The sequence below is a fragment of the Carya illinoinensis genome, chromosome 6, assembly GCF_018687715.1.
Source record: "Carya illinoinensis cultivar Pawnee chromosome 6, C.illinoinensisPawnee_v1, whole genome shotgun sequence".
NCBI lineage: Eukaryota > Viridiplantae > Streptophyta > Magnoliopsida > Fagales > Juglandaceae > Carya > Carya illinoinensis.
This window is the reverse complement of record NC_056757.1, coordinates 610,603-622,621: the sequence shown is the minus strand read 5'-3', so window position 1 is coordinate 622,621 and position 12,019 is coordinate 610,603. Positions and strand designations below refer to the sequence as shown.

Here is a 12,019-nt window from a genome sequence, read left to right as displayed (position 1 = left end):
AGGTACGCCTTTAGGTTTTCGTCCTCTTGCTATTTCACTGTAAGGGGTATGTGACAAGCCATCTCCTATGCCTACTGGGCATGACTTGTGTCAGGAATTGCCTACCTAGCTCCTCAAAGCTGGTAATAAAGTCGGACTGTAATTTCTGGAACCATCCTCTTGCCATGCCCTTTAGGGTTAATGGGAAGGCCCGGTATGCAATCTCTCCAGGAAATTCATGTAAGGTCGTGTGGACCTTGAGAGTTTCCAAATGCTTGACAGGGTCATTAGACCTGTCATATAGGTTGATTTACAAGACTTTAAATTTTAAAGGGAGGGGGACTACCATAATCACCACACTGTTCGACATATTAGTTATGTTGAGTAGGTTATCAACTGATGATGACGTTCCTACTTGCTTCGCCATCTCCTTATACATGTCCATCAGGTGGCACAGGCTATCATGCATCCTTTTCTTTTCCTCTTGGTTGTTTGAAGTCGGCCCCCCTTCACTTTGAGACTTCTCATCTAGTTATTTGTAGCGGCCTTGGCCTATGCCTCATTTAGATCTCACATCTCATCGTTTTAATGCTTCGTTCTCCCTTTGCAAGGCTTCCATCTTTTTCATCCTCTCCTCCATCTTTGTAAACCTCATTTCCATCCTGTCGCTTGCCTGCTTCTCCACTGTAGTCACTTCCTGGTCGTGGATTGTATGAGAGTGCATAGTCCTAGGCATCTTGAAGACACTTTTTGAATAAATCAACGTTCCCACATTTGGTGCCAAATTGTTGATGCAATTTTTAGTATGCTTGTGGCGTCCCCTAACAACCTACGACTAGAAAGAACAGCTTAAGGTACCCATTGACCGATGCTTAAGTCAACGAAACACTATGTCTTTGCTATAGCCAAAGAATCGATATATCAATGATACATACCTGGTAGGCTATTTATAAAGGTTGAGATTACCTAATATGGCATGATTTCTCCATAGATACAATTCTTAGTGCTCATTCATTTTGGTATGTTACATTCTCTAGCATGATTCAGTCTTTAGTGGCGCCTATTTGGTGTAGATATCTTGCTTGAGCTTATCTTTAGAGATTCGTATTTCATTGGGATACGGTTAATGAAGTTTTCATATGGATTACACTCATCTAGGGTTTATGTTTATGAACTAATACTTACTTTAGGGGGATATGGGTAGTTGACTTTATCATTGAGCTTATACGATGCGTTTGATGTAGTTTAATCCTTTACTCACCTTCTACCACATGAGTCTCTCGAGACTATGGTCTTTAGGTTAGATTTAATAAGTGAGATGAAAATTTTTCGTTTTAGATAAAAATTTAAAATACTATTTTTTAATATTATTATTTTTTTAAATTTAAAAAAGTTGAATTGTTTATTATATTTTATGTGAAAATTTAAAAAAATTATTATAATGAAATGAGATGAGAATTTTATATTTTATCTTAGTTGTTGGAAACTCCTTTCTCACCTATTGAATATATTTACATCCGATGTATTTATATATATATATTTGTGTGTTTAAGAAACTATGTTGGTTTTTAGGAGAGAGAAACTATCATGGTAAAATAATACTTTTTGTTTTAAAATTTTTTTTATGAAAGAAATACTATGCCGCTTAAATGTTGGCCCCTTTCTCTCAAGTTCCATCAATTTTTTGGTCATGTTTATTTTTACTTCGGGATTAAGAGAACTTTCCAAATTCCTTATAAAAAAAAAAAAAATTCCACAAACTCTCAATCCTAGCACACAAGCTTACAAGAAAGCTGTCTTGGTAACGAGTTCGCCGACTCACTCACTGGCAACTCATTGACTCACCGAGTCGCTCGTTTCCTGAAAGGGCCAAACCCCAAATTTCAACCAAATACAGAGCTGTCAAACTGTGATTGCGGATGGGTAGCGTTGAGGCGATTGAAGAGGAGCGAGAATTCGACGTGGAAGAGACTATATTTGTTGCGGTAGGGAAGAATGTGGAGGAGAGCAAAACAACGCTGTTTTGGGCCGTACAGAACTTTGTGGGCAAGAAGATATGCGTGCTCCATGTTCACCAGCCTGAGCACGTAGTTGAACCGAGTGAGTGTCTCTGCTCTGCGAACTGATCTGGATGTTATCTGTTGAATATTACTTTCCTAGAGGTCCTCTGTGGTTGCTGGGAGCTCAATTCTGTCTCTGATGCCTTGGTTAATACACTGTTTATGAATTACTATATTTTTTATGATTACATATGCACGTTAGTGATATCAGATGTCAGATCCCACTGGTATTTATTTTTGCTTTGCGATTCCTTTAGGTTTGGTATACTAGTCCACACACACACAACTTTTTGCTGCACTTCAGCTGATTTATAGACAGTGTCGCTGTTTCTTATATAAATGTCTCTATTCTGGGTAAGTCTTATTTGATAGCCTTGATCATATATCTTATAATTTCGCTGTCTTGATTCTTCACTATTTTTATTTATTATTATTATTATTATATGCAGCCGATATAAATTTTTCTGCAAAAAGGCTTAAACAACCGATCCGTGAGGAATTATGGGAAGTTAAGCATCAAAAGCAGGATGAACTTCTAGATCAATATCTTCTCCTTCTTGTGCAAGCAGGGGTATTGTTTTCGTTGATATTATAATTTTTAGTTTAGTTACCAAAAAGGGTGTAAATTGATCACTTATAACGACTGTGTTCATCGGCATTAAGTTTTTTTTTTTTGCTTAATTAATAGTTTCTTTTTATAATAAGTTTTTATAAAAATGTGCCACTCATGTACTCAAGAGAAACTCCCATCTAGAAGGGGAAAAAGATACTAAAATTCGTGCAAGTTGACACCATTTAAGTCTATGGATACCATCCAAAGGACGAGAAGCTCACTTTTGCCTTTGCACTCGAGGGCCAATCTTCATTTGGCCTGAGCATTGATAAAGAAGTTGTGGAGCTCCTCCATCATCTTCTTGCGGTCCTTGAAGGTTATGTTATTTCTCTCATTCCAAATACACAAAACGAGGCAAATAGTGACCATCTTCCATATTGCTGCAATTTTTAGGCTGCTGCCTGGTCTTCTCCAAGAATAAACAAGCTCCTCAATTCTTCTAGGCATGACCCAAACCAATCCAACTGGCCTAAAGAAGTTATTCCACAGTGCCCTTGCAATATCACAATGAAGAAGGAGATGATCAATGGAGTCCCCACTTCTTTTAGACATGCAACACTAGTCAATCATGAACGTGTTTCTTCCTTAATTATTTATTGTAAGAATCTTCCCAAGTGTGGCTGTCTATGTAAAAACAGCTGTGCTCTTGATGGAGCCTTTGTCCGCCAAATGTTCTCCCATGAAAATGGATTGTTGACATGAGGACTGATTAATAGGTCTTTTAAAAAACAATATGAAGCACAGCGATTAATGATTATTTTTTTTTTCAAATTGGTTACGAGCACACCACACACACTGTAGTGTCTCAGCACCACTTGGTGTTACTATAGTTGCTCTGATACCATTTACCACTATCCAAGGGAACCACATCTGTATTATACTAGAAAAAGGACACTCATAATTAAATTTGGAGTTATCTGGAATCACTTATAAAGTCTAGTTCCACCTCATAAACACCCAATATGGGATCTAGAACCTGTGTAGAGTGCCCTCACAATCTATCCAATCGATGTGGGATTTAACGAATGTTCATAATGCATCTATCACATCTAATCGCAGGTAGAGGCAGATAAAATATGGATTGAGATGAATAAGGTCGAGAAAGGTATTGTAGACACTATTGCTGCTCACAATATTAGATGGCTTGCCATGGGAGGAGCAGCAGAAAAGCACTACTCAGAGTATGAACCACTCATTATAAATATTTATGGTTTACTGTCACCATGATGCTGCAAATTATTTTTAGTGAAATTGATGGATTTCTTTTTTCTATCATTGTGGATTCTTTTAAAACATGCATGTATAGGCGTTCTTTAGGGGTGATGTTTGTCTTGTTGTTTTTGAGTTTTATTTTTTATTTATGATGACAGGGGGGAACCACCCCATGGCAGAGCCCTTAGAAATCACCCATGGAACCCAAATCGTCATACTTAAATCGCAGTTTGATCCCAGGGGGGATCAAACCTGTGTCACAAGTTCGCCCTTACCACTAGTTTTATAAAGCCATAGCATTGCAAAATATAATTAACTGTCTGGAATATTTGTGCTTTAATTCTAGGATTTGAGGGGAAATGTTGCTAGATGATATTATCTTTTAGGCACTTCTACCTACCCAGGTTTTTATGACAGTTGTTTGGTTCCATTTCATGTGGTGATTCAAAATTTTAAATTATATTTGCTGAAGATGACGTGAATTGGTGGAATAAAAAAAAAAATTCCCAATTGGTTCATGTTCTACAGTGAGTTATAGAATTGTGTCAATGCAATCCTGCAAACGTGTTTTACTAATTGGTTCATGGTGTTGAGACTGCAGGGAACTGTCAGAGCTGAAGTCCAAAAAAGCATTCTTTGTTTGCCAACAAGCTCCGATTTCCTGTCATGTTTGGTTTGTTTGCAAGGGTCGCCTCATATACACTAGGTGATTTGCATTATCATTTTTGGCAATGTACTGGAAAGTAGTTGACATTATGGTTTTTTAAATTCGAAGCAGAGTTTTCAATCTTGATTAATTTATTAACATTTTTTAATTTTACAGATTTAACTCTTTGAATTTCACCTCTGTCTATCAATCTTTGGAATGATCAGGCTGATTCTTGAGCTATTGGTAGGCTCAATATAGCACTAGGTTGATGCGATACCTCATATTTAGTATTGAGTGTAAGTGGTGTATAGGATCCCACATTACTTGGGAGGGAGAAATTCTTGCTCTTTATAATGATTCCAATGGGGCTCCAATTGTATCATTGACCAGTCCTTTTGGAATATGGGCTTAGATGTGGCTTGGGCTTTCCCTTGGTGCATTACAAATGGTACAAAAGCCAATCCTAATGAAAAATGTGGAACTTGAATTGTGCCACCTATGATCAAATGACTCGACAAGGATGTCAGAAATTTAAGGGGGGAAGACTGTGATATCCCATACTAAGTAGTGATTGTAGGTAAGTGGTTTATGGGGTTCCCGTCCCTCATTGCTTGGGAAGGTGATTTTTTTTCCTCTATAATGATTTCAATGGTGCTTCAATTATACTATTGATTAGTCTTTTTGGAGTGTAAGCCCAGATGTGGCTTGGGTCTTCCCTTGGGGTATTGCACAATTGATCTATGGAAGTTATAGTCACATATGCAGTATCTATACACTGAAAATCTCTCTTTTATGGCTTGAACTAATTGAATGCACCTGGTTGAGCACCACATACACGTCTCACTCCTTTGGCAATAATGTGGTGTTTGGAATCTACTCACTTTGGATTACTTTATTTTCCTTCTTATGGTTCCAAATTTGGCTCTCAATTTTCAGGCGTGAAACATATGCGGAGAACTAATCATGATATGACAAGGACACATAATACAGCTCATCTTGTATTGTATTAACACATTTTCCTTCTAACCCAGAAATGTATAAATAAATAGATAACAGATCACGTGGGTAAATTTAAATATCCATATCTTTAGTTTTCCGTATCCCTAGTGCTAGCAGTAGTATAGCTTCCTTGAACATTTTTTAATTTTCTAGAAAACAAAAGCATTATCCATCATCTCTTAAAGAAACATACCATCAGTGCTACTTATATGACAAGAATTTGGAAACAGGGGAGGCAGCAAAGATAGTGTTGATTTGGAGATTGCCTCTCCATTGCTGCTTCTGGGTTCAGATATAGAAAATGAGCAATTGCAGAACTCAGTATCAGAATCTTTCACCAATGAGGTGAGATTTCTGGGTGCGCACTAACTTTATAGCTTTGCCTTAGATCAACAAGTTCTCTGTGGAGTATAAGAGAGCATAACTTTATCACAGTGCAATGCAGATGCAGAGGGAGATGGTAATGAGCTGGAAAGAATATCGAGAAGCTTAACTTCCCAGTGTTCAGTATGTTCAAGTTCATCCACTAACAGAGTGGTAGGCACTTCGAAGTTGGCCCTGTGGTTGACGGAGGAGGTAGAGAAGATGATTCAACTTCATATTAATGCATACTTCTCGAGATGATTTCAATATGCATTGCAATTACTTGATTGGCATCATAAAAGATTTTATTTTTTTACTTTTTATGTGGGAAACCTTGCATCTGTAGATGCTAATACGTAAGAAGAAAAGCCATGAATATATATGGTTGTATTTGAACTTTAGTTTCTGTAGGCTTGGGTAAGAATGAAGTATATGATAAAATTTCAATTACCACATTTTCCTCCTACAAAATTCATTATCCATTAAATATCAAAATAATGTCTTAAATGGAAAAAGGTGTTTACCACTGACTTGAATGAATATATGGAACTTGGAGCTGGTAATTGAAATTCTAGACTAGAACAAGCCATTAGAGATGTCAAGAGGTCAAAACAGAAACAATTTGAAGAGGTAGCTAAGCGATGGAAAGAAGAAGACAATGCCATGGTGGCTAGATGCAAGACAAACTTCTTTTCACCAATGAACTTTTCTGCTTTTTTTTTTTTTTTTGGGGGGGGGGGGGGGGGGGGGTGTTTCTTCTTTTTCTCGAAGTTAGGTCTCTCAAACTTGATTTACATTTCTTATGAATTATACTTTTCTGAAAATAAATGTTTGTATACAATTAGGTAAATGGCTCTTCTTCAACCTCTTGTGGTTTGGTTGGACCATGAACTGATGAGCGAATGCCTTATCTCCCTTCTTGGTGGAGGGCCTCTCTATACTCTAGAAGCCTCATCTTTGCTATAAAAGTGTAAACTAATGTGTTTGCGGAAGGGTAATATGGGAAGGTCCTCACCTTAATCATGGTTCATTTTGGGTAGGGATATTTATAACCATGTAGATCACTTGTCTTGAAGCTATGATGTGCTGAAGCCTAATTTATTGGAAGCCTATTTTTGTTCCAAAAGCTTCATAATCTATAAAGTTTTCGTTGTACATATGTGCCTTTTCTTCAGTGACTAATAAATAAGGGAGAAAATAAGAAATATTCAATCTCTGAAGTGGTGACTAAAATCGGAGGGGTACCATGTTTTGGGTGAGCAATCTTTATCGCAAATTCACTAGGGTAGCAGTGAACTGTGGTTGATGTGTTTCAATGAAATTCAAAACTTTTTAGCTCTTTTGTCCTCAAACAGCTAGTTGAGTTTAATTTCCTATCCCTGTCCTTTCCCTTCCTAACATCGATAACTCCCATCAGCACCTGCCCTACCATGATTATTATCATAGTAGTAGTAATAATAAGAATAATAACAATGATAATAATAATAGGAAAGAAGCAGTGGCAGTAAGATCATCTTGCTGGTACAATTTGAACAAAAAATGTGTACGAGTGAATGAATGCATGCTAGCATTAGTTTTATGCATATCATAGGTCAATTACTATTTTGACTAACAACTTTTGTGATAATTGTACATTCTTGTAGGCCAAAGCATTAGAAAATTTATGTGCTACAGAGATGAGCCGAAGGAAAGAGATAGAGGAAGCACTGGCAGGAGAAAAGCAAGAAGTTGAAAGGATGAGGAATCAACAGGATAAATTCTTGAAAGAACTCCAGATGGTGCAGGACCAAAAATCAGTACTTGAGGATCAGCTTGAAGAGTCCCAAAGTATTGTGAAGGAGTTAGAGGAGAAGATCATCTCAGCCGTGAAGCTCTTGATAAGTTTTAAGGAAAAAAGGGATAAGCTGCGCATAGAGAATGTAAATGCAGTAACGGAGCTCCGAAAACTGAGGAGAGTGTTAAATGGGGAAGTTCCAAGCTTCTGCAGTGTACAAATCCCTGCATTCTCTTTCATGGAGATCAATGAAGCAACTCACAATTTTGATCCAACCTGGAAGATTGCAGAAGGAAGATATGGAAGTGTTTATAAAGGAATTCTTCGCCATATTCATGTTGCTATAAAGATGTTGCCCTCCTATGGCTGTCAAAGCCAGTTGGACTTCCAAAATGAGGTAAATTTTTATAAACATTTTTACTTTACTGAAAACCAACTAATATTGGTGCACTAAAGGCTGAACATCATATTCATGCCTTTGGCCTTCTGAAAACAAGAATTAACTTGTATTTTGTGGTAATTTGTAGGTTTATTTAACTGAACACGTTGGCATGTCATATTGCATTTTGATACATTGCCTCCTACCACATGCGCTCGAATCTATGGATTAGTGACTTCGCTAACCCAAAGGGGTTGCATTATTCAAATGTTATCTCAGTTTCTCTCGTCCGTGATTGAAAATAATATCTAGAAAATTTCGCATAATGATTTTCCAAAGATTATATCAAATATTGAACAAAATCAACTGTAATACGTGACTAGAATTAAGAAAATTTAAACATAAAAAAGTCAATGAGGAAGGAATGATCAAGGTGGTTTTTGTGTTATCCCAGGTGCTAGAATACTGGTGTTTTTATTTTTTATAAGCACTAGAATGTTGTTAATTATGAAATCTCTACCATTATATTTGTTTGACTTTGAGACATGAACATAAATCATCCATTATATTTTCTTAATCAATTTGTTTCAGTTGATTTTCCTTAGTTTCTTCTGTTGGTTGAATTCCAGGTTGAGCTTTTGAGCAGGGTGAGGCATCCAAACCTACTAACACTAATTGGAACTTGTCCCGAATCTAGGTCACTTGTCTATGAACATGTAGAAAATGGCAGTCTCGAAGATCGTCTTGCCTGCAAAGGCAACACTTGCCCCCTTCCATGGCAGATTCGTACAAAGATTGCTGCCGACATATGCTCTACCCTTATCTTCCTTCACTCGAACAAGCCTCATATCGTCCACGGGAATCTAAAACCCAGTAAGGTCCTCCTTGATGCCAATTTTGTCTGTAAACTTGGTGACTTAGGCATCTTATGCATGGTCCCACAAAATGGGCATCCATCTCACACCACCCAATTATGTAATAACTCGGAGGAAACCTCCCTGTATATGGATCCAGATTACCTTGAGACTGGAAAGCTTACGCCAGTCTCAGATGTTTACTCATTTGGTCTTATTTTATTACGACTTTTAACCGGGAGACCAATTTTGAGAATAATGAAGGATGTGGAATGTGCACTAGAAAATGAAAATCTGGAGGCGGTGTTGGATATTTCCGCTGGGGATTGGCCCCTTAAGCAAGCCAAACAGTTGGCTCAGCTGGGATTGAGGTGCTGTGAGAAGAACCAGTTGAATCGGCCAGACCTTGTGTCAGAGATATGGAGTCTTCTTGAGCAAATGAGAGCTTCATGCATTGCCTCAGCATCATGCTTGGTTTCTAAGAAGAGTGGCAAGATTCCATCCAACTTTATGTGTCCCATTTATCAGGTAAGAATCTAGCATCACACACACACACACACACAATTGTGTATTTTATTGGAACTGCTCAACTTTTATTCACTGGAGAGCAACTTATCTGTTGTTACAAAAGCCTTGGGTCACTCTTCTACAACATGCTATCAGCAGTTGCTACATGCTGCCTTGTATCGAAGTGGGTGCACCTGTCAGTTCACTTGTATGGTAGAAAGTAGAAGTAAACCACAGTCTGTTCTTGCCTTTTTCATATTGATGAGAGTACCCTTTTCTATTTTGATTGCGCTGTGATTGATAGTGATGGACCTTTGAAAGTCGTGTTAGTTGGAGGAAATTGCATGCATTTTGGCCATGATGAGTAGAATAAGTTTAAAGGCCTATCCCATGACTGACTCATATATACATACATATATACATTCATCTATACATACATATATATGTCATACATACATACATACAAACATACATATATATTGACATACATTTTATATTTATAGATAGGCTTATCTCATGACCATGACTATTGTAACTTTGCAGGAAGTCATGACAGATCCACAAATCGCTGCAGATGGGTACACATACGAATCGGAGGCAATAAGAGGATGGTTTGAAAGCGGCCACAACACTTCGCCCATGACAAATCTCAAGCTTCAACACTGTGACCTAGTCCCTAATTATGCCCTTCAAAATGCTATTCTAGAGTGGCAGCAACATTTATGATTTCTTATCCTCTTTTATGTTTTCGAGGAAATATCAATATTACTCCAGTTTGCACTAAAAACTATCAAAACCATAAATTTGTACCTCAAACACTATTTTTTGACAATTTTCACCTCGCTCAAGGTTGACTGTCAAGATGGTGCTGCATCTTTTTTCAAAAGATCTGACTAGTAGGACATAAATTGAGAGTGCACATTGTCAAAAAGTGGTAATTTGAGGTGTAAACTGACAGTTTTGATGGTTTAATGTTCAAACAAAGTGAAAAAAAAAAAAAGAATAGTAGCAGCTTGAGAGTGCAAAATGTACTTGCCACCATGTTTTATTTATAATATGTAAGCTGGAAATAAAATAATACAGGTATAGTGTTGATGCAGATTTAAATGATATACTACCAATGTTTCGACTCGCAGTGATGTATAGAACAAGCGATTTGAGTGCATAGATGATTTCTATTCACTTTAGTGAAAGATGGCATTTATCCAATAAAGTGAATAGTTGGATAAGAAAGAGATAGGAGTTAGGTGGGGCCGGCCAAGAAAGTTGAGTTTTTAATTTTAGCATTTTCAATTTCGTTTTGGTGATTGTTTTAGTTGAGGTACTGGAATAAAATATTTTGATATTGATCTGTTTTGGTGTATTATTTTTGAATAATCGTTATATGGATAAATTATATATATATATATATATAAATAGTTGAGAAAAGTTTCAAACCGGTTAGATGTTCTTTTCTATTTTACATCATCCAAGAAAATGTCCACACGGAGGAGGTTCATGTGACTTAGGGTGTGTTCGAGTGCTTTTTCTCATTTCTTTTGCTTTTTTAAGATGTGCATGCTTTTCAGCTCGATAGATTAGAATTGAGATTTGGGTATGGTTTAGAAAACCCAGATAGCATTCTTCATTAAAAAGTAATATTAAGAAAGAGAAAACAAATTACGAAAAACATTAAATCGGGATTGTAAATGCAAAAATGAGAACTGGAAAAGAGAAATAAATCAAATAAAAAAAAAGGAAAAAAAAGGGAAGCAAGCCACAATAATCTAAAGAGGATTATTCCTCCATAATCATAGAGAAAGTACAGCTACTCCTTTCAAATTGAGAGAGAGAGAGAGAATCCAAAAAATAAAAATAGAAAAGGTGGTCTTAAAGAAGGTAGCCTTGTACCTTTTCTCCAGTGGCCTTCAGTTGCCCTTCTGCCATCTGGTTCATGATGCGTTAGACTACCTCCACTTGGCACCAGCGCAACTCCATCCAAATGCATGGAGAATTTTGGTGTCCTGCTGTGTCATCTGGCGGTGGGCGCTAGAGGAGGTGGGTTCATAACACCTTGACTTGATTGCTCGGGAGGTTATTTCTCACCCATAACCTCTTAAAACAAAACGGCAACTTGTGCAGCTTTTGGTCCATCCACACATTAGTCCATTTGAAGCCGCAATGCAATCGAATGAAGGGGCAGAACCGGCGCTTCTTTTTCCTATTAGGCAAAGGATGGGAGTTTTCGATCGGTCAGATCAACCAGCGCCATCTAGGGAGTTGTCGACAAGGACAAAAACTTTCGGCCATTAGCAACTCCCAAGGAGGCGAGTCAAATCGATATCTGACGCACTAGGTGGTGAAGGCACTTTGGTAAGGAGTCCTTCTGAGGGAAGGAATTACACTGCCTTGAGGTTGGTAGTGGATAGGGCCTGTGTTGAATCCGTCCAAGAGATGGCTCGGAAGCTTAGGGGGTTCTTTTTTGGGGTTGACTATTAACTTGTCGCATTCCTCAATTAAGTCTTCTTGGCATATTTTCTTTTGGTGCTGACTTGAAAAATTTCATGGCAGAGAGTGGAGTGGTTGGTGGCCTTCATTGTGGGTGACCGGGAGAGGCAGGAAGGTGAGGATCTGGCACTCTAATCCTTAGC

The 12,019-nt window shown here is 37.7% G+C and overlaps 1 protein-coding gene across 4 annotated transcripts; it reads left to right on the top strand.

The window, feature by feature from the left end:
* The first annotated feature begins 1,687 nt into the window (after nucleotides 1-1,687).
* Nucleotides 1,688-10,524, top strand: LOC122313438 (U-box domain-containing protein 32-like). Of its 4 annotated transcripts, none has more exons than XM_043128437.1 (9): nucleotides 1,688-2,079; nucleotides 2,489-2,610; nucleotides 3,712-3,833; nucleotides 4,466-4,570; nucleotides 5,743-5,870; nucleotides 5,958-6,088; nucleotides 7,519-8,046; nucleotides 8,658-9,410; nucleotides 9,933-10,524. In XM_043128437.1, the coding sequence occupies exons 1-9, from the start codon at nucleotides 1,899-1,901 to the stop codon at nucleotides 10,113-10,115; spliced, it is 2,253 nt and encodes a 750-aa protein (XP_042984371.1). In that variant the 5' UTR covers nucleotides 1,688-1,898; the 3' UTR covers nucleotides 10,116-10,524. The 4 variants fall into 4 exon arrangements, with proteins under 4 accessions (XP_042984371.1, XP_042984372.1, XP_042984374.1 ...); XM_043128438.1 differs by having other exon boundaries at nucleotides 1,689-2,079; nucleotides 5,743-5,857; nucleotides 5,948-6,088; XM_043128440.1 differs by lacking the exon at nucleotides 2,489-2,610 and having other exon boundaries at nucleotides 1,961-2,079.
* The last annotated feature ends 1,495 nt before the right edge of the window (nucleotides 10,525-12,019 follow it).

Excerpts from the sequence above, each read along its gene's own strand:
- LOC122313438 (XM_043128437.1), top strand. The coding sequence starts at position 1,899 with ATGGGTAGCGTTGAGGCGATTGAAGAGGAGCGAGAATTCGACGTGGAA. Across the intron at positions 6,089-7,518 it reads CCCTGTGGTTGACGGAGGAG|GCCAAAGCATTAGAAAATTT; the intron begins GTAGAGAAGATG and ends ACATTCTTGTAG. Across the intron at positions 9,411-9,932 it reads TTATGTGTCCCATTTATCAG|GAAGTCATGACAGATCCACA; the intron begins GTAAGAATCTAG and ends GTAACTTTGCAG.